Genomic DNA, 22,327 nt, shown 5'->3' with positions numbered 1-22,327 from the left:
GGGTGTGCTGCAACCTAAATTATTACATTCAGCCAACCTACATTGTCCTTATATTTCCACTGGGATCCAATTTCTCACGTAATATACTGCAACACTGAGGGGGATTCAGCTGCCATAGTATGACACTGAGGGGTGTCTGTTCTTTGGTGCTGGATGAAATAATCCCACTATTTAGTCTGCATGGAGCTGCTGCTAACGTTTATGGAGTGCTTTTTGTGTCCTTTGGGATAGGAGGCATGCTATAAACAGGAGACGATGTTAATGTATATTAATAAACAAAGGTGTTAACGTGTGCAGAATTTGTCCAGGCTGTGTTCAATTGTTTATGCCAAGATGGTAGCGAGCGTTTCTGCATTAAGAAATACGTTTTGAAAAAGTGATATTGCCAAAAAATTGGTTCTTTTCACCACAAGTTTGCATCAAGGAAAAGGATTTACAAAAAATCTCAAGACTTAAGGCCATGAGCAGCGTGGTGGGAAAGCATCCAATATGAGGAATGCCTCAGGGAAGCGGTGCCTTTGCAGGCAGGAACAACTTGTTCTAAAGGCCATACAGTTGGGACTTAGTGCTAAAATCTGTGATGACTGGAACCAAACCTTGTAATTAAATTTCACTGAATTTATGTCTACTATACATCAGAATAGGACCATGTCAACCATCTCTCTGGCACCTGTGGCATATGGAATCCCTTTCCAAATATTAACCTTAGGTACATCTTGCTGTATACCAATGATGATTCTGACCTCTTTTGTGAAGGGTTTCCAAGGCTTCTAGAGGAAAAAAGGCTACCATTTCTCTTTGCATTGTCATATATACTTAAGTGTATGTAAGGATACTTACCATTATTTGATGGACTGCTTGGAAGTGCTGAAGCCCAGCTCTTCCTAGTGAAATCTTCACATTTTATTCCTTGGTAAATTAAAACAAATTTAGTATATACTGTTCTGAAGTAAAGTTTCTCTGCAAAATTAATTGGAAAAGAGTGAATAAAAGATATGGCAGATAAATATAAGGGCTGTAAGCCATAATGTCAAAAGAGCAATCTTAAATGAAAACTAAAGCTGTGGCATATTTCTCTACAGGACTAGAGGTCGGTATAGAGGCTTAAGCTTCTATACTGATCAAGAGAAGGAAGAAAATGGTTTAATTGAGGTAACAGACCTCTATCCTCTGTAGAACATGCGTATGGCCATGTGTGAAATATTATGCCTGAGTTTAATTCCTTGATTTATGGAAGGGTGGCAACAAACAGAGCCATTCTGTTCTGAAATAAGGTTACTGCATTGTGAATTTAACTCAGGAAATCATTTGCATCTCCTCAGGTGCAAACAATCTGTGGATTTTGCTCTTTACATTTAGATCTGGCTGATTTTCAGCAAAGCCTGTGGAATGCCTCCATTAGTTTTATGCCGTGGTCATCCCCATAGTCTCTTATTGCTTTCCTGTGAAATAATTATCTATATAAGGTCATTCGTATATGAAGCTGAGAGATGGAAAATGGAGGATTTCTCTTTCAGGAGGGTGGGAGATAATAGTTAGACTCAGTTTAGAAGTGTAGAAGTGCTTGTGTGAAAATTTCTGAGTGTATACATAGTAAATTGAACATCTAATTGCTTCGTCAAGACGCATCCATTATAGTCTGATCAGTTGCCTTCTATAACCTAAATGAAACATTGTCTTTTTTTCTTAAGCCTTTTGCCATTTGCCAAGTGCAAATGTGGATTTTCTCTTCAGTTCCTCAAAAGAAACTGCAGCAGCATGCCATCACCTTGAGTGAACACAGATGTTTTTAGGAAGTTAGCTTGCACGGAAATCAGACATGATTTGAGGAAGAAATGCTTATACTCCATCTCCTGCTGCTTTCCCCTCCACATGTGCATCCCTCCTACCCCCACACCCTTATACTCAATCTTTTCCTTGACCTTTGGCTATGAAATTCTTTGAAAAAGTGAAACAATTCCAATTTGCCAAAACAAACTGGAATCGTATTTAACTTTGTCTTTGAGATACAAGAAGTTTCTAAGGTTATCTTCTGGTGGGAGCTGCACCATTCTTTGAAAGCTTTGTCTTTTCTCTCTCTTTTCACATGGACAATTCTTAACCTAAAAATCAAATGCAGCTTTTCCTAGTTCTGCATTGTGTTTGAGTGGGTGTATGAAATGCTGATGTGGAAGATGTGGCCTGTGTGGCCAGCTGGAAGTTTCTCTTCTCTCCTGGATTCAGACTCTTCATTTGTAAAAATAAAAATATATATAAAAAAAAAAAGTACAGTCCCCCTTTGCACTGAATACGTACGGTATCGGTAGCACTGCTGTTAGTGCAGCTGAGGTGATGTTGAACTGAGGGGTGAAAGTGATGAGGTCTTTCTGAAACGCTTGCCTTTTTCTTTTATTTTTGGTTTGTTTTCTATGCATTTTCTCGTCGTATCTTTGAGAAGAGTCCAGGTATAGCAATGAGCTTGAAGTGTAACCTCTCGCATTTGGAAATTATGCAGAGACAGCCTACTTGCTGAACTGTGTTGGAATTCTTCCTGGCTTATTTTCCTTCTCTTTCAAAGTCACTTGAAAGCAGTTAATAAGAGTAAACTTGCAACCTGTTGTGTGCTCAGCATGGTGAATGATAAAGAGCACACTCAGAGCGAAGTCATCTCCATTGACTCTGGTCAGAAGCTTACACACAGAGCTGTGTGTGAATACACAGAGCTACTGGATGACTCACAAACTCATCAGAGCAATGAGTTTCACTTCGTAACATAGCTTGTTGGGTTTTCAGGCTGAAATGTTGGTTGTTTTTTTTTTTTTTTTTCCCACCTCCCTTAGCATTCACAGAAAATAGGCTGTTAAGAAGCGGAAAGCACACAATTTATAGCAGATGGGTATAAACTGCTCCAGCTCTACTACTGGAATGGGATCAATCAGGAACACTACATGCACCATTTACCCAGAAGAAACCCACCTGGGGGAACCCTGTGGAATTTTAGCCTATTAAGACAACACCTTAACAAGTTTAGTTTAAATAAAAACTTGTCGGCAGGCATTAAGCGGAGTGAAATCTCTCTCCCTCCATCATCCACTTGCCGTCCCTTGGAGGAATGTGACTCCCCTTGCACTGTGACAACAAAGCCTCTCCTTCCTGCTTTTGTTTAGCTTGTTCTTGAAAGCCAAGACCCACAGAGGTTCAGAAAAGTTCCACTCTATTTACTGGACTTCTAAATAGAAGGCATTTAGCCGAGCAAGGTTATTAGACTTTCAGTTGCATTGAGCTGCTCCCTTCACATGGATGTCTAGCAATCTCCCCTTTAGCCCATCCTTATCTTTTATTATTGTCTCTTCATAAATGTTTCTCTTTTTTATTTTTATTTTACATCAGATTAATGATGCATACAATGCGCTGAGGGTGGGGGGAGCTTTCAAGGCAGCCCTTTCCCCTGGGAAATATAACAGTACACTGAAAACGTAACTCTAGTAAGGCTTGTAAAAGAGATTGGGGCATACAGTATAATGTAGCATAAAATCGAGTATGTGACTTTAAAGAAACGAATCTATTTTAGGCTAATGTTTTAAATTTTGTGTTTGCCCCTTTCCTTTTCCCCAAGGCGAAGTAAAATTCTTTCAAATCCATCAGAAAGCACCAGGGGATTTGAGAGGAGAAGTGAGGCAGGCCAGAGTTTTCTACTGTACAACCCAAACCTTTTACCTTTGCTTTACCAGTAGGTGAACCAGAAAGCAAAAAACAGCATTAGGTACAATGGAGACTGGCTGCTTTGTTTTCCATGTTTAGTTCCATATGGGTATACACACGTGCATACCTCCACAAAGCTTTTGTTGCCTGCTTGCTACTGAAATCAATATTAAATATTGCTTTATTTTATTTACTTCCTCTTATTCATTAACCCTTGGCATTGTTGTTCTAGATGTAAAGTTGACATTTCTGCCCTGTCAATGAAGCAGACAAATTACTTAGAGCTGCCTCTGGAAAAACATCCGGGGTCCCTGATAATGCTGATTGCTGTCACCCCTTGTACGGGAGTGTCCATCTCTGATCTGTGTGTCTGCCCTCTGGGAGACCCCAGTGAAAGAAAACAGATTGCACAGCGCTATGTGAGTTTGCATTTCTTTTTTTTTTCTTTTTTTTTTTTTTTAACCCCTTTTCTGCTTCTTTTTGCAAACTATCCAAAACTGCGACCAAAACAAAGACAAAAAGAGAAGGGAAAAAAGAAATAAGATTTGTCCAGTCATAATAGCATGTCTCTTACCACAGAAAACTATTACTTGGAAACAGTTATTGTCTTTAGAATGACAAGTAGATTGGCAGGGCGGATAGACTAGAGCAATTTGGATGCTTGTATTTGTTGAGTTTTAAGCTAATGCTTTCCTTTGAAAACTTGAATTATGTTAAGACCTTATCATGAGGAATGAGAGACTTTGAATATCAAGGAAAGAGAAAATAGTACTTAGTTTTCTTTTCTCCTTTGGGATGATATGGAATATGTTTTGAATTTTCATGTTTGCGTGGACTGATTCATTTGATGGCTTCCATGCTTCAATCCTTTTAAGCTGAGCATGAAAGAATAAGCCTGTCTCTCTGTAAAATGGGGTGTGATTCTGAAGCACGATGAATTCAAATAACTTGACAACGCTTTGAAGAGCACCTGATTTAGAGTGCTATCTTCCTAGACCCATGCTGCTTCTCCAGATCTACCTCTGTCTCGTATTTTGTTTTGATGGGCAGATGATATTTCCATAAGCGAGCAGAGTTCCTTCAGTCTCCATCATGAAATTAAGGTGTAACTTAAGTGAACTAAGAATCCTCTTAAGAGCTGCTAGTTGGAGATGTCATGAAATTTAGGTTTTGCTATGCGTTGAGAAGCGGATAGTGGAAGGATGTACACAGATATTGGCTGCTAAACTGAAATGCTGTGGAAACAGGGAATGAATATTAGTAAACCATTTTGTAGTTCATCAATTTGTTTCTTACTGAATTACAACTTAATGTATCCTGACAAAATGTTTTTCTCTTTGCAGAGTATAAAGAATTCCTTTAGAGACATGAAGGATGTTGGTTTCTTACAGGTCAAAGTTTTAAAGGCAGTTGACCTCCTGGCAGCAGATTTTGCAGGTATTCCATTTATGTTTTCCAGCATCTGATGCAATAATATATTTGGAATGTTATTTACACTGACTGTTGAACAAAGGAAAGCAAGTCTCATTGCTTCTTTGCAGTGTGAAGCCTGCCCCAAGAAACTGAGATGCAAAATATCTTTGACTTGCACTCCCAAAATGTGTGGGACTAACACTTTTTAAAAATACAACTTCATATTGTTTCTCCAGGGAAGGGCTAGAGAATTGATATTGTTCTGTACTGACTGCCAGGATGTTATTATTTTTATTATCATCTTCTCCAGGATTCTGGAGACCTTTTAATTCCCCTCTGTATCTTGCAGCATCTCATAATTCACAGTCACAGCATTGTGTGCTGTATATTTGCTGACAGTCTGCTTTTTTTTTTTTGGTTTTGTTTTTTGGTCAAGGATAACTTGTTGATAAAGGCAAGAACGATGCTAGAGAGAAAACACTCTTGCCCCATTCTCTGGAATTCATGCAGACAGTATAACATAATAGAACGCTGCTCCTAAAATAAGGACTAAAGGATAAAACCCAGCATTAATCATGGTTCTATTTCAGTTTCAATTCCCTGCATCGGGAGAGATTTCTGCAGATACTGGTACTTCAAATAACTGAATAATTTAATTTGAAAACAAAGGAAAAAAGCCTTCCAATAAGGAAAGGTAGCTTGTGCAGCAACTTTGCAATGGTGAAGCACGACTTTTGTCAAATGACAGTGCTAGTGCTGTATCAAAATATGTACGTGGTGTGTAGGGAAAGAACTGAGCTTAGGAGGTTTTGGGGCTCTTTGGAAAACTTCACAGATGCTAAAGCAGTTCCATCGGTGATGGATTTGGCTCCCTTTCCCTCAGTTCTTAACCAGGAGCATTTGGGTGGATTATGAACATTGGAAGAGACTCACAGGTTCTTGATTCTGCAATTGAAAGACTTTTCATACAGGGTTTGTGACACACATTCCTTGTGCATAGCGGAGAATGAAATTCTGCTTAAGTAAAAGGTTACTCAGTCTGTCATTATATTCAAAATAACCCAGGCTTTGAGCCTGATTCATGAAGCAAATGACAAATTGTTTTTCAATGGCAGGGCTGAAAATATCCTAGTATTATGCTGTAATAGACCCACCAAATTGCAAAAGGATGCAGCCATTTTAGGTAAAAATAGCATAATTTCTGATCATGTAATGAGAGACATAAAGATTAATTATCTGTTCTGAGCCATTCATAAATGATTAGTGCAGCAATTATGGGCTTCCATAATAGAGCCCTCCTAGAGCAGTGCCATATTTCCTGCATTACCAGAGAGACTGCTCAGATTTATTGTTATTGATAAAAGTAAACTCAAAGTCTGGCTAAAATCTGATAAAGGAATAATTGTGGAGACAATAAGAAGCACGCAGATTTCTGAAGGCTTAATAAAGGAACTGTCTGAGCAGGTGGCATTCCCTCCCTGTGCTGTCCCACAGCAGTAGTAACAATTCTCAGGTGTGCAAACTTCTGGAGGTGAGAAGCGTTGTGTCACCTTACACCTTGTTCCTTACTTGGTGTGATTGGGAATTCTGTTTGCTTATGTTAGTGCTGTAGATCTGAAGTGCAGGTTTCTATCCCATGGAAACAACACAGCTCCTGCTTTGATCAGCATTTTGGAAATCTGTACTCTGCCATTTGATACAAATTTTAGGCAAGTTTCCGCACAGATGTACCAAATATGTACAAGTTCTTCAGACACAGCCAGCCCAGTTTGAGCCTTCCACACTTGAATATTCCTAGATAATAGTTTGTTGATGTGAAAATGACTTTCTGCTTTATTGGATGTTTTCGGCGTATGCATGGGAGTTCTTGTCAAATGCTGCATTTGCTCACTGACCAAAAAATAGCATTTAGAATATCAGATTATACAGTGGGATTGTTTTTGGCACGTACCAGTTTGCATTTCAAGCAGTTTCTCTGAAGTGTTGCTTTTCAGGGAGTGGACACGTAAGCTGAAAAAAAGACAGATTCTAGTAGTGTACACAGTTCTTAAATTTTACCAATATTGAACTAGTCAATGCCCACTGTTTACATACTGAAAAGATTCCACGTTATTTCGTATACTTTTCAGAGTAAGAACCTTAAGAGCCTTTCATTAATAGTAGATTACAAAAAAGAAAGCTTTGGCTTTAATATCTTCACCCTACTTCCTAAATCCCTGAATTGCTGCCGTACTTCCTTGCATATGTAGAAGTTAGGCTGGGTAGTCTGTGGCTGAATTGTACATGAAAACTGACAATGAGATTAAATCAGATACTGAGTCAGACACACTGATAAACGGAGCTCTGCTCGTGGTGCAAACTGCTGAGCTGCATTATACTCTGAAAGCTACAAATTCATGCAGTGTGCTTTATCAAAACCATATATTAATGCATTAGCAAACATCTGCACTGTAATATGTCCCACACCAGCATCCTTCTCTTTAGAAGGTTTTGTTTACTCTATTTGGTTTTTGGTTTTAAATACCCTGCCCGCTTCACACCTGGATTCTGCAGTTGGATCTTTTAGTTGATTTGGGTTTTACTGAAGCTGCAACGCTGTGTAGGGTCTCCTTAGCTTCAAGGATTTGCTCACATGGAATTGGCTGATGAAGTGCTACTGATACAGACACAGTGCCATGCATCTCTTCTTGTGGTGTGCCTAATTAATCCTGTAATCAACTGGAGAAGACCACACACTCTAAGAAGAGGGTGAAAGAGCTGTAACTGAAGCTCTGGCACTCTCCTGAGTCAGAGTGACAGTACCGCTTTCATGTCATCTGAGTAGTTGTCAACTTGAGGAGATTAGAGATTACTCTCTGTAAATCTCAGATTTCAGGTATTAGAGCAAAGACACCTGAGTGGATTATAAAGTGGTGTTGATTTCAAAACTGAAGACGCAGTGGTGATATTGTTTATTTAGCACCAGTCATTCCACAGGTGGGAGGCAACTTCCAGTTACCTTGACACCAGTCAAGTTCGGTGGCTGTACTACAACGAAAGAGTGCATGCTAACCACAATGACAGGTCCACCTTTCTTATTTTCTAATTCCAGTCTGATTTTCTTTCCATAGGTAAAAGTGATCCTTTCTGTGTGTTGGAGCTGGGAAATGACAGTCTTCAAACACACACCGTTTATAAGAACCTCAATCCAGAGTGGAACAAAGTTTTCACATTGTAAGTGAATTGCTTTTGAAAACATGATGAAACACCAAACAGTTAGCAGCTTATCTATAAAAGCTATTGACTTTGGAAAAATACAAAGGTCAAGTTAAAGATATGTCATTTTTTCATAGTCAGAAGAGGATGTTGGAGAAATATCAAATATAACTCAATTGGAGCTTTTTGCCTTTTAGTAGTTCTTGCATGGAGTTTATTAATAGAAGTCATTAAAAGAAGAATTACTGTGATATTTATAGGAAGAATCATGACTGGACATAATGGAGTTGTATCTGGATCCAAGAGATAATATAATGGAAAGTTATGACCAGATACTCATGCCTACGTTTTCCATAATTTAAAATAAAATGTTTCATGGCAGAATACCTCATTTAATTTATAAGCAACAGGCACAATGTGAGCTTTAATTTTCTGCTTGTTTCTTATGAATTTAAACTAATCAAAGATTGCTTAACACAAATAAGAAGCTTAGATTTTTATGAAAACAAAAGCGTGTGTTTTGGGGGTGAATTCATGAGTAAGAAAAAGTGATAGTTCAGTTACTGGCAGTCAAATTCTTTATCTTCCTTTAAGTTTTGTGATATCTGATTGAAATAAAAATCTCCAAGGTTGTAATAGTCTGTGTCAAAGAAGGAAATGGTGAGGGCTGGCAGTTGAGCATTTGTAGCATTTATAGAAGAATGGAAGAACAGTTTGAGAATTACAGATTTCTTGCAAAAGCAACATTCCAAAACACTTAGCTGGATGCGAACACAATAAAAAACATCAGATCTCTTTGATAGAAGTACTTTGCTGGATTTCTGTTTAATTCATGGATGCAGCTGAATGCATGTCTCTTGGAGTCCTTTCCTTTCCTTTGCTTTGTCTGTTTTCAGGAAGTTCCCACTCGTTGTTTATTCTGTGATGGTGCCAACAGATGAGTCTTTTTGGATGTTCGGACAATAAAATAAACCTTAATAAGAATCCCAAATCTTTTTTTTTTTTTTTAAAAGGAAGTTTGTTTCTATACTTCATGAGAGTCTCAGAAATGTCAGCTGCAGGCTATCACTAACTTTCTTATTGCTGGTGCACGGCCACTCTGAGCAGCAAATTCGCAGAGCCCATCAGGTTCCCACAACTCTCTTTAGATTTCTTTTTCTATTTTGTTTTCCCCTTTAATCAAGATCAAACTACTTAAAAGCTATTGGTGATGATTTAGAGCAGAGTGGATTGTTCTTAGTGAATCCCGTTCAGATGGAGCATTTAATACCACCAAAGAGCCTTTCCTGTAATACTTGGTTATTCTGCAACGCACTTATTGTGTCACACTGTGGGTTTCTTAATATTTTATACCACTGGTGGCTATGATGTATGGAAAACTGTAATGGTTTGTTAGAGGTATGTGGAAATTTGGTTGCTGAAGTGAGGGGGTTTTGATGTATTTTAAAGATAAGGTCTTGTAAATAGTGCATATGTCATGCAGATCGTTCCTGGGTCATGCTTAAGAACACACTATGGCTGCTAGCTGGAGGGACACGCAGGTATCTTCGAGCTCCTGACTCTGCTCTGCAAAGAGCAAATCCACAGTGTCAAGGGGGGAGGTTGCATGAGCGGGACTGCCCTGAAATGGCCTTCCAGGGAGGATAGCTGCACTGATTTAAATGACAAGCAGGTGCCATGCCATGTGCCTCTTCCTTTAATTCTAGCATGTGGTAGAGGGAAAAGAGGAGATAATGAATGCAACTCATAAATCAGCTCTGGTTACCCGGGTTTTGCAAGCACACACGTAACTTCTCTGAAATGAGTCTGATCTACTAATGATCTGATAAAATACTCAGGATCGAGTGCCTGCTGCCACACTAGTTGAAAATTTGGATTGAATGGAATAAAAATATTGTACATTTGGCCTTTAATTAGGGTTGTTAGGTTTATTATTTTTGAAGTAATTGGTTTTGCTAATAGTTTAAAAGGAACGTAATAGCTCAAGTCAAATGAAATTACATGTTTTGCTTCATGGATTATTTTTCACATATGCACATATCCTGGAGCCTGGTTTTGAATTCAGTCCTGGACCCTTCCTGGCCACCAGCTTTCTCTGTTTGAGAGAAGAGTTAATCCACCCTTGCAATCAACATAGATGCACAAAAAATACCACCGTCTGGTAGTTGTTTATTCTTCACCTAGTTATGTGACTGCAACACGAGGGGAAAGCTTGGGGAATATCCATCATTTGATTCAATTTTTTTGGAATTTAATTAAACGCTAGTTTTATACTCCAAGGTAATACAAACTTAATTAGTAAAACAGCATTCTCAGATCTTTGTGGGGAAGATTGCGTGAATGTGTATCGAATATCACTGTTTGTGTCTGCCCTTTTCATTACAGCCCTATTAAAGATATTCATGACGTTCTGGAAGTGACAGTGTTTGATGAAGATGGAGATAAACCCCCTGATTTTCTTGGGAAAGTTGCTATCCCTTTGCTGTCTGTAAGTTACCTTCATACATCTTTCAAACATTGGTGGTTTCACTGGGAAGGAGTTGTGTTTCCATTCTTCTTAGTGCAAAGCAACAATCATTTGGAGACAAACAGCTTTAGTGACCTGTATGTGCCTTAGCTGGCAGTGTTTGTAGTCCTCTTTAGTGTAACAAGCATTGCCAGCCTATTTTAATAGAAATTTAGTTGATTGGAAAGAAAATTGCAGAAGTGTCTGTACTTCATCAGCACTACATGCCATGTAGGTCTGAAAACATAATTGAGTTGTTCTGTGTGTTTCCACATCATCTTCCGAAGGTAACATTTTATGCATGTCTTTGTTCTGTCTTGCTTCTTTTTGCTCCAGGAAAGTAATTGCACATCACAGTAGGATTGACTAGAGATAGCTGTTGTTATTGGCACAGCTGAATAAAATTACCTAAAAGGGGTGTTTTCTGCTCCACAGTGCTTTTAAAGACGGGTGGCTTTTGTTCTGTAAACAAATATGTGAAGAGTGAATGCTACCACGGGAGTATAAAATCAAAACTGGAAACAAAGCAAGCTCAGGGGAAAAGAGTTGCTCTAGAGATGAAGGAGTGTTAAAGGTTTTTCTGAAATGGCCAAAAAAAGGCCAAGCTAAAGAGAAGGGAACATGAAAGGGTTGTTATAAAGCATTAATAGAGAAATGGGTCAAAGCAGTTTTGTGTAGGGTGAGACTGATTTAATTTGGAACAAGGCTGGTAATAACAGAGTAAACCAGATCAAGAGGATGCAAACAGCTCCATGTGTGTGTTTGCAGTATCATGGAAGGTTCTGGTAAATTTTGTAGTAAAGTTTGCAAATAACTTTCTGGGTTGTTGCTTTTGTTAAATCAGTAGCTGAGGACAAGTCTCATGGACTCTTATATCATTCCAGTTCTGTAAGCACACACTTAACTTCAAGCGTGGGATTTCCCTTGAGTTTTGAAGCATCACATTTTGCAGTCGATTCCGTACAGAGAAGAGAGGGTATTGCAGGCTGTGCATGGGTACTGCCTTGTGCTCCATGCAAATATTCATGCTTACGGCATATCACACAGTGTGAGCAATGCCTGCAGTAGTGCAAACCTTTTGGTAATGCACAGTGTGATGCTGTGGGTTATAGCTCTCCTGAATAGGCAGTCGGTGACTCTTGATTGAAATTACAGAGTACAAGATTGCCGTATTGTTTTGAAACATTCCTGTGAAGGCATGTTCACCTCTGCAGAAAGGCTGGTGTGCATCTCTCACATTCAAGGCAAAAGATTTTGACTCTTAGAGGTGGGCAACTGCAGGGAAAGCTCTGTTGTGGGAATGAGTTAGTGGGGCTCCATCCTTGCTGAAAGTGCAGTGATGGTAAGTTTCTAGAGAGAAAGCAAAAATTCCATTAAATCAAAGCAGCCCCTCAGGGTCAGCTGGGAAATATATGGACGCAGGTTAGGTAAGGGACCAATCAAGAAGGGGGAAGTTGAACTACAAATATTTGATGTTTCCAAATAAATAATGAAATGCCTGAAAAGCTCTTGAATCGTTTTAGAGAATACGATCGCAGCTTAAAGAATGCTTTATAGTGGTAAAGGAACAGGCTAATATGCTCCAGTTCTGTTACTATTTTGTGTATGTATATTTCTCGTGCATTCAAGTCGAAAGCAATGTGGCTTCTGAATTTCTTCAGGAACGTGTTTTTATGTTGATTTTCATCCACTGTGTGCTTTTTCTGAGCTATTCTGGAGTCCAGATTGTGGGCATACTTGGGATACAGAACCACAGAATGGCCTGGAGATGACCTTAAATCCCAGCCTCTCTGCCGTGGGCAAGGTTGCCAACCACCAGATCAGGCTGACCGGGGCTCCATCCAGCCTGCCCTTAAGTAAGGTGGATAAGACATGTGTAAACTGGAGCAGTGGCTGTGGGGTAAATAACGGGCTTAAGGAGCCTCAATGCTGCATTCAAGCAGCAGTGCTAGGCAGAGATGCTCTATCCATCCATTAGGGCCAGAGACCTGGGTACTGCTTGACTGGGGTCACTGTAGGCAGAAAAATAATAAAACTTCCATTTGGGGACTTTGTGGAACAGATATGTTCATTTTATATATTCGTACCTTGTGTTCAAGCTGCCTTGTATTCTGTCTGCCTCCATGACTTACACTGCAAGTTCTGTTTGAGGCTGGGGATGCTTTAGATTATTTGTCTATTTTTTAGTGGCTTGAGTCTTCAGTATGTCCACTTTCAGAACAATATTAAAGTCAGTTTGGCACGAAGGATGATTTGATGTTTACAGGGAGGGAAAACTCTTAACATCTTTTATTCCATTTTTGATCACTTGGTTAATTTTTCCCCAAGTCCTCATATCTCTGATGTTCCTGGAAGAGAGTGGCTGGAGCAGCTGCTCTCCTGCAGACCCTGTGCTTGCCAAATGGTCTGCATGATCGGCAGCAGGCTGTGTGGGCTCACAGTGAGAAGATGTTAGAGTTGGATTTTCTGTTGATTTTATAGGCATTTGTCAAGTATCCCTTAGGAAGCATGTAACAAGGCAGAGCAGGGGAGTGCATGTGTGTGGTAATGTCCAAATTCTATTCAGCGTAGGTTTTTTGTCCAAAGTTTGAGACAAAAAATAAAATAAAAATTGTTTATGCTTTCCCTTGCCAACTGGTTTTCTTCCTTCCCATCCAAACTTCTCTGCCTCCTATTTCAGTCAAATCTAGCATAAATATATTCATCTCTGCTTCTGATTAAAAACATTTTGCACCTATTAACTTGGTTCAGACAGAGAATGGCAATTTTCTAAGCTCTTATTCTTGAAATGAGTATTTCGACGTATGTTGTGAATTTAGCTATAAATTTGAATCTATCCTTTGAACCATTTAGATAAATATGTTGAAAGCGAACAATAGTTAAAGATTCAAGGAAACCTCACAAATCATACAAGTTTAATTTCTTAGGCCTAATATTTGGCTTGCATTAGGTTCCTTTTTGAAATAGAAATGCATTTGCCTCTTTGTTCCTCTCATGTAAGTTAAAAATGCGCTGGCCTGAGCTGTGAGCTGTCAGCACGTGAAATCAGTTTCTTTCAGGAACTGTTCATGGATGGCTCGATTTTCTTAGTGAAGAAATGCTTTGGATAGGGTATACGTTGGAGGATTTGGAAAAGTTTAATTTGAAAGAAAACTTTGGTTTGAATGTGTCCAGAAGTCTTGCAGTGGCATTTTGCAAACATGAATACACCTTCATCATCCCATTAACTCAAAGTCTCTGTGATTTTTTTTGTGTATTAATATTATGTTCGTGCTTGCCAGTCACCATTGACTGTGATCTAGGTTTATGGAATTCATTAATTAAGAAGCAAGCACATTTGGCAACAGAAGAAGAGCTTTAAAGTGACAGGAATAAAGCTGAAAACTTCACATTCTTTTGGTGGGCATGATGACTGCATGATTGCTTTGTTTCTCATGGAGCTCTATTAATGAGCAGTGCAGACATGGATTTTGATAGCATTGTACCAAGTTTGGTGTTTTCTCTACGTGCAGATAGTTGTGGACAGAAGGAGTGAAGTAGTGATTTGCCTTTTGCCATTTCGCAAAAATGAAATCCAAATGCAGAGCTTGCTTTTTACTTTTAGCTTTTCTGTGTTAATCAACCTATGGCGTTTTTTCTCCTGCCCTTCTTTATGGTGAACGATTCTCCACCTCTAAAACATGTAAATGAGACTTCATCTCAAATAGTGTTCACAGCTCCAGATATCCGCAGTCACAGAAGTGGCAGATAAACTGAAAAAGATGCAAATTACTGCTACCAGTATTGAACAAAATGGAGCTCTGTTGTGCCAACGGTGACCTGGAGAATCTGGCTAGGAGAGGGATTGGATTCTCAGACATTGGGCAAAGAGAGGGAAAACCAGACCACTGAACATAGCAGGTTTTTGTGTTAGAAACTGAAGAAGACACAAGAAATGGAGAAGTAAGGCAAAAAGTTAAGTGCTTCAAGAAAGGAGTTTCATGGGTTTAGTAATTTTTCTTTTTGTAGGTTTTAGGGACTTGAACTAATTATGAAAGTAGTCCTTCCCATCTGTGTTCATTTGTGCCCTCGGTCTTACTGAAAGCAGCCAGGTTTCTGTCTGTAAGGCTCTGCCTTTTTTGCTTTGCTTCAAGAGGCTCCTGTCTCCTGGAGGGCTGCAAGCAAGAGGCATGGGATCATATCGTGTGCTTTAGTAAATCTTAAAGCAGGGTATATCAAATATCCTCATGTAGAAAGACCTTTGAGTGAAGAGTTGTATGGCAGGCTGGAATGTTTTTATCTGCTGAGTTATCAGCTCAGAGTAGATTTCAGCTGCGCCCTTTTTTCAGCAAACAGGAAGAGGTCTCTGAAATGTTTCCAAGTGCGGCACAAGGTCGGTAGCTAAAGATACAGTGGAAACAACTAGCATGACTTTTGCAAGCTGAATTGTCTGAAACACAGCCTGGATTCAGAGAACAGACACCTGCCAGTTGTGATTACTTATCACTTGACCATAAGTATACAGCCTTTTGCAGGAGGAAGGTTTAGAGTTTGAGAGAGCTGTGGAAATGCTGAGATTATATCGCAGAGGCTGCTGTGCAGTAGATCATCTGTTCCGATTTTCACTTCTCTCACAAACCAGAAATGTTGGAATGAAGGTAAAAGGCATCGCTTCCAGAAAGAAAAGGACACCTTTTTTCTGAAATAAAATATTGCTTTGACAATGCTCTGCTTATTGAAGATAGTATTGATGGGACGATGCGGATGTTTTTTGCTTGATTTTTTTTCTTGAGTGCTACTCGAGGTCTTGGCCTCAGAGTGCTCCTGGGGCTTTCAGCATCTCCTCACTCTGCCTTGGAAGCTTGGCTGCCTGCTTTCAGACAATTGACCCCATACGCGTTCAGTCTTTGGACATCAACCCTCTGCCAAGAATGTGCATTTCTATTGTACTTTGGGTCCTACAAAAGGTTATTAAAAGCAAAATGTTTGGGGGAAAGAGTTTGGGATGAATGAATGGACATTTTGTATAAAATCTAATGAGCGTATATTACAAGGCTGAGGAGAAACAAAAAAAACCTCCTTACTCATATCCAGGTGGATCAAATATGTGCCTTGCTTTCATCTTTTCCTGGGGAAATATGTCCTTTGATAAGAGAAGGTGTGTGTCTATAACAAGACAGCTTTATGTTATTCAGGGCAAATGGTATGACATTGTGCATCAGCAATGAGCTCAAGCAGGAATATCAGAGGTCCCAAATGCTTTAGATGAATTACCTTTGGAGAGTAGCCATTACCCTTTCTGCACGTCACGGGTGTTGATGTACAGAGGTTTAACCCAGCATTGTTCTGTCAGGTCATCGATATATGATATTGAATCTGCATCAAAGCTGGATACGGAGTGAAGTTTTCTTAAAATCAATGTACAAAAAAAAAAAAGCCACTAAACCATATTTCTTTGAGACAAGAGCAATGAAAAAACACCCTTTGCTGCGTAAGGGTCCTGTCTTCTCAGTGTTTTGTGTCATATCAATCTCGGCTTTCGCTATTTCATTAAAATTCCCAAGCGGTCAGAAGGTTGTTGCTTAATAGATTTAGCATTGGCTGGCTACATCAATACTGTGTTTAGTCACATTTGTTTTACTGGGGACATCTGTGGGAAGAGTTTAGCAAATATATTCACTCATTTGAAAGGAACTTGATGCACTTTGGGCCTTGACTGTGCTGTGGTCTTATGCACCTGAACATCTCCTTCCAGCTGGGAGGGCAAGCTGAAGCACTGCCAGAGGTTACCTCGGCTTGAAGTGCTCCTGTAGATAGAAATACAGAGTGCATGAAGAATTTTAGCTTTGCTTCCAGCTGGTAACTTCTGTATAGAGGAGGAATTTTGATACAGAAGAAGGGGTGAATTGTACTGTTGAAATAGTACTGCTGGTATTTTGTCTTTCTGAGTTGATTCAGAACACAGAAATACCCCCAAATATCAGAAATTTTCATGGGGTGAGAATGTTGATTTTTTTTTTTCTTTTTTTTCTTTTTTTTCTGATGGTAACTGTGTCTAATGAAGCTTTATCAGTGGGATTGGTACTACTATCCTTCTGTGCTTATGGGCAGTCTTGATTGTTGATTGAACTCCAGTGTGTTCCATGCAGCTAACAAGCTTTCAAAGAATGCAAGCATTAGTATAACTTAAGGAGGCATATATGCACGTGTGTGAAATTAATAAGGGGATAATATTGATAATATCTCTTGAAGGACCTCACCTGTAGGTGTTTTCACTTTTAATTCCCATATTCCTTTCCATTCCACTCTTGATGCTTTTACATAAGTTAAACAATTTTAGACATGGCTATCAGGACTATTAGTTCAGGTATCTAGTGGAAGGTGTTTTGAGCAGCAGAGAAATTTGATCTTCCTGAATTGAGGTTCCTAGGACCTCAGCACAGGGTGCGACATTGTCCACATCTGGAGAGAACATTTGAGTGGTTTTTGCAAATAGCAGGGATAGGAGAAGAGCTCCCAGAGAGGAGGAAGAAACAGATCCCAAATAAAATTAATATGACTGCTTGTCTCTTGAGACAGAGGGAAATGTTGAACAGAATCTAAACTCTGGACCAAAACCAGAATAGATCTGGATGCTCTCTTCTGAGTACACTTGAGACGTGCTGCCAGTTGAATCTCTATGCAGTCATGGGTGTTAGAGTTACCTTACACCTTTTGCTGAGCTGCGCTACCATAGCATGTTGCCAAAACTTTTGAGAGACTTCTGTTTGACTTTTTTTTAAATCAAGGTTTTTTCTCTTCATCCAAATGAAAATGCCAGTTTATAGCCAATTGCTTTTTTCTCTTGTACTTCTCTCTCCTTGAAGAAGGTCAAAAGCTAGGAAATCTGTATTAATTACCAGACCTTCTCCTTCTTTTTATTTTTTTTCACTGAATTTAGCAGTGTGTGCAGTGTCCTTCCTTACTGGCTGTGCTCTTAAAATATGTTGGTAAGAAATATATCCAGACAGATTTCCACGTGTCCTTACTGCTGAGTTATGGAAGCATTTCATCCTAAGAATAAAAAGTTGTGAGAACTTTTTGTAACTGAAATACATGAAAATTCAGCCCCCAAATTCATAAATAAGAATCAATAGTTACGCAGTGTTGATATGCACTGGATATCTCTATCTCTGCAGACACACTGCTAGGAACAAAGCTGCTTCTTCTATGTCTTCTTCTGGTGCCGTTGCATTAGATCAAAGCAATAATAATCTCAAGCAAAGTCCATTTGGCCTTTTATCTCTTCGAAGATGAAATGCAATTTTCAGTTTGGAAAATGAAGCATCTTTAGTTTCTGAATAACTTGGAGTGGTTTTGTTTTCATCCCGTATCTTTTAAAACTGTTTCTGCCTTTGCTTGGAGGTAGTGATGAGGGAACTATTGAAGTAGCAGAATCCTTTCTGATGGGTAAGCAGTACTTTATATGGCAGTTGGTCTGAGGGCCATCTGATATGAGTGATCCTACAAACGGGGTTGGCCACTTCCTTTATCTTTAACTCCAACCCTTTGTGTTTGTCCTTACATTGAAGGCAGGTTCGTGATCGGTGCCTGTTATTATTAAAGAGACTCTGCAATTGATTGCATGGCTCCCAGCATCCTGTTAAGCTCAGCTTTGGACGAAAGCATAGTAAAAGCTGGAATTCCTGTTTGGACCCTGATGAGGATGCGAACTTGGGCTTTATGAGAGCCTTCTTCCTTTTTAACTGTCAGCCAGGAAAGCCGTCTACCCTTCGACGAGCTGTTTGGTACAGAAAGGGTGGAGCAGCATTGGGAAGGAAAGTGACCTTTCCCTTGTAACGTGAAATCGCTTGGTTCCTATTATGCCTTTTTTTTTTTTTTTTTTCCTCCTTACTCATTTCTGCCATGGTTTATACGAGTGCCTCTTCTAAATGCCAGAGCAGCAATAGCCGTTTTAAATATGGTTGCAATTTCATGCCCCCAAATTTCCTCCGTTATCTTTAATCTTTGATCATTACAGTCCCTGAATGTAGCTTTTTGGTAAGCTGCAGTTTTTTATATTACTGCTGTTTAGAATTAACTGGTCTGCTTCCTAAAAAGCCAAATGTTTAATCAATACATATCCTACTGTGTATAATAAATACATTTCTGCCATCACTTTTAGAAGAGAGAATGCTTTTGATTTGAGCCAAATAGTTTACAAAATGGTGAGGGAGGGAGGTTGTTTTTCTTTTTATAGGCGTTTAATGTGATAGGGCCAACCGGCAGATTAGAGCATGGAAATGGTATTGAAATTCAGAGGTGGGGGGAGAAGTCTCTTACGTGAATTAGTTAATTTTGAACATTTGTTACATTAACATTCATTCCACTTAAGCTGATTAATTTCTTTGGATTGTGTTCGTTTCCTGGGTAATAATTTGACAACCTTGCAGTAAGCGAAGCATTTGAAGTGAGTTCGTGTACTGGGGTGTGCAGTAGGTGGGTAAGTTGTTGTCGTGGCTCTTTTTCTGAACTTTGGAAGAAAAATTCCATTTTCAACCTGTAATAACGGAGGCTGATTACTTCCCATCAACTCACTGGCTTCCAGGGCAGAATTTTCAAACTGGTTATTGCATGCACTGCTCTACTATAAAGTACAAGGTTTGTAAATTAAAGTTGGACCATAAGAGATTTAATCTGCAATTTTATAGGTCTCTAATCCAATGGTCATTTTGTATTTCAGGCTCTGAGTATATTATCATGGTTTGAGGAGGATTTTTGTGCTTGTGAGGTGTTTTTTTTTTTTTTTTTTTGGTAGTGTCTTTTAAAATTACATTGTAAATTACAGCTGGGAAAATATTGATGCTTTTTCTCTTCCCAATCTATAGATCAGAAATGGCAAACAAAGTTGTTACATGCTGAAGAATAAAGACTTGGAACGTGCTTCAAAAGGAGTCATTTACTTAGAGCTGGATGTCCTATTTAATCCCGTAAGTTAAAATATTGTCTCTTTGCTTATCATTTGTGTAAGAGATGTGGAAATATGTGCACCTGGGAGGGAGGTAATCGATCCTTTGAAAGCAGGAACCGAGCGGGAAAAGTCCTGACCTCACTGCATCTGGTTGCAATGTTTCATACTGTGGGTGAAGAGACATTGGCACATCCTAACGCGACAGCCCATCTGGGTGGATGGAACAATGCAGGGGCACTTCAGGACTTACAGTGACCACAGCAGCTTTAGGAAGGAGGTGTCAATTGCCATACACCAGGGCTTGGTTTGCAGCAGCCAGAAAAGGGCTTAATGTTTAGATTATTATGCATTACTTTTAACACCTACTTCCTCCCAAAAAAGCTGACCCACAATGTTCTCTTCCCAGGGTGTTGACAGGAAAATTAATGAGGCATGTATGTGGTGCACTTAGTTTTTAGGTGGCTGAGTCAGTCTCAATTGTTTATGCCCTCCAGCTTTGCTGAATGGAATCCCATTTGTTAAGGCCTTTGTGGGCTGTGCCGCAGCTCTGCCTTTGCCAGCCCTGTGGTACAGTGAGAGTGGTTAGCAAAACTCCAGGGAACAGGGCAGAAGCAGTCCAGGTTCTTCCACCTATACGTATTGAACGTGCAGGATGATGAATACTTATTTCATTTCCTCCTTAAGGAGCCCTCTTGATTTCTTTTAGTCTTCTCCTAGAAATCCCTTAAAAGAGAGAAAAATCCTAGTGCTATAAAGAATAATGAATTTAAAAGTACATGACTTTCTTATTTATTTTAGATCAAGGCAACTATTAGAACATTCAAGCCCCGCGAAAAGCGCTTCACTGAGGAGAACCGCAAATTTTCTAAGAAGGTAAAGGTTATCTCTGGGCTCAGCTCTGATGCTTACTTGGGAAAGATTTGAGTTACTGTGGCCAAGGACAACACCCATTTACATGTAAAACACTGAACACATGTAAATTCTGTGCATTTCGTTGTGTTTAAAGGCTTTCTGATCTAGTTTGCGTCAGTAGTATGGCTTTGTGCTGCAGAACAGGGAAAATGATAGTTGTGGGTAATGCACGGTTAAAAGCACCTGAAGCCAAGCACAAGCCCTGTTCTTTTACTTCAGAAGGAAGAAACCAGATTTACATTATTTAAAAACTCTACAGATTATAGAACAATGACTGTTATCCTTTTAAAAACAAAGCTAAAATTCTCATATTTATTTCTGTGGATGAATCTAAAACATAGAGAAGAGGTTCTGTGTTTGGATTAAATTATGTCTAGTCCTTAGTTCTGAGGCATTACTATATTATGGAAATTGCAAGGGAATGTAGGTAGGTTTCTGTTACTGTTCTATTTAGTTTTGGCAAGATATTGTTTTTGTTTTTTCTTTTTGCTTTATTTTCTGATGAATAAGGAAAATCTGGGAGGTATGAGTGTAATCAGAAAGCAGACAGGAGCAGGAGAGTGCCTTTGAAATAGAAGCTTTATTTGTAATATGTGCCCTGGCATGCATTTGTAGCTTAAATTATCCCTGTTTCTGAAGCAATGGTAGGATATTAGAGTGTTTGATTAAACCTCTTCTCCTCCCCTCCTCCCACTCAATATTTATCAGATCTTATCAAGGAATGTTGATCGTGTGAAAAAAATCACCATGGCAATATGGAATACAATACAATTCCTTCGGAGCTGTTTTCTCTGGGAGTCCACGGTAAAGAGTATGATAGCATTTGTGGTAAGTGGATTTCTTCTTTTATTGGATGTGGCTAAGTGATATAAGATCTTGAGTGTTAACATGCCATCCTCTCCACCAGTCCAAAGCCATTTATCGTTTGCAGTTATTGGTATTTTGTAGCTACATGGCTGCAGGGTGTGCAGTTTTCAAAGGCAGCCAGGTCAGCGTTAGGTCTGCTGGACGTGGAAATTGAACCTTCAGAAGCAGCCTTTTTTCGCTATGAGCAGAGGCTCTTGTTGACCTGGGCCACCCATGTGTGGTCGGTGATAGACTGTAAGGGCTGTGACCGTATGGCTATTCTATATTGCTGTTTTGGCCCTTCCAGAGCATGGAAATTGGATGGTAGGAGAGAAGAGAGATGGTGGCCGAGAGAGTAGGCACCATCTGCAGTGAGATGTCATTGGTTGTCATGATGCATGAGGAGGCAGTTAGCTGCAGGTTACCAATGTCTGCTCTGCCTGCTGCTACCACACAGCATGCTGCATGTCCCCCTGGCACATGAACAGCTTTGCCAGTTGCAAATTTATCCCCTTAATCATCACAATACGTTTCTTTCCTTTTTTTTTTTTTAATAAATTAAATATTTATATATATGAAAGGACAGAGAAAGGCTGGTCAAAGAGTTCTTCTCTCTGCAAACAAAAAGCCAAATTCTCTACCTTCCATTTTCCTCTTGGTAGTAAGCACCCCATTTGCAGTTTTCTCATAATCCATGCAAGCACAGAAAGGTTTTGCATGGTTTTGATTCTGTGGTGTGACATTTTCTTCGTGCTTGAAATGTTTGGCGTGCCATTAAAGGTTGCAAAATCATTTTGTGGTGGTCCAGCATGCAAAAAGAAAGCTTTTGAGTGTTGATTAAGTAA

The 22,327-nt window shown here is 39.4% G+C and overlaps 1 protein-coding gene across 9 annotated transcripts in view; it reads left to right on the top strand.

Annotated features, from left to right (window-relative positions):
• The window catches only part of MCTP2 (multiple C2 and transmembrane domain containing 2), a 126,805-nt gene that overhangs the window by 59,675 nt on the left and 44,803 nt on the right, over window positions 1–22,327 (top strand). For all 9 annotated transcript variants that reach the window (XR_008203869.1, XR_008203871.1, XR_008203870.1 and 6 more), the window contains 7 exons: window positions 3,914–4,100; window positions 5,025–5,118; window positions 8,205–8,307; window positions 10,675–10,777; window positions 19,642–19,743; window positions 20,523–20,597; window positions 21,345–21,464. Coding sequence is in view for 6 of the 9 variants with exons in the window: in XM_052672327.1 (XP_052528287.1) it covers window positions 3,914–4,100; window positions 5,025–5,118; window positions 8,205–8,307; window positions 10,675–10,777; window positions 19,642–19,743; window positions 20,523–20,597; window positions 21,345–21,464 (784 nt within the window). In the remaining 3 variants the exon portion in view is untranslated. The remainder of the gene's footprint in view (window positions 1–3,913; window positions 4,101–5,024; window positions 5,119–8,204; window positions 8,308–10,674; window positions 10,778–19,641; window positions 19,744–20,522; window positions 20,598–21,344; window positions 21,465–22,327) is intronic.

This window comes from Tympanuchus pallidicinctus, unplaced genomic scaffold (genome assembly GCF_026119805.1).
Source record: "Tympanuchus pallidicinctus isolate F22 unplaced genomic scaffold, pur_lepc_1.0 scaffold12, whole genome shotgun sequence".
NCBI lineage: Eukaryota > Metazoa > Chordata > Aves > Galliformes > Phasianidae > Tympanuchus > Tympanuchus pallidicinctus.
This window is presented reverse-complemented; position numbering and strand designations above follow the sequence as displayed.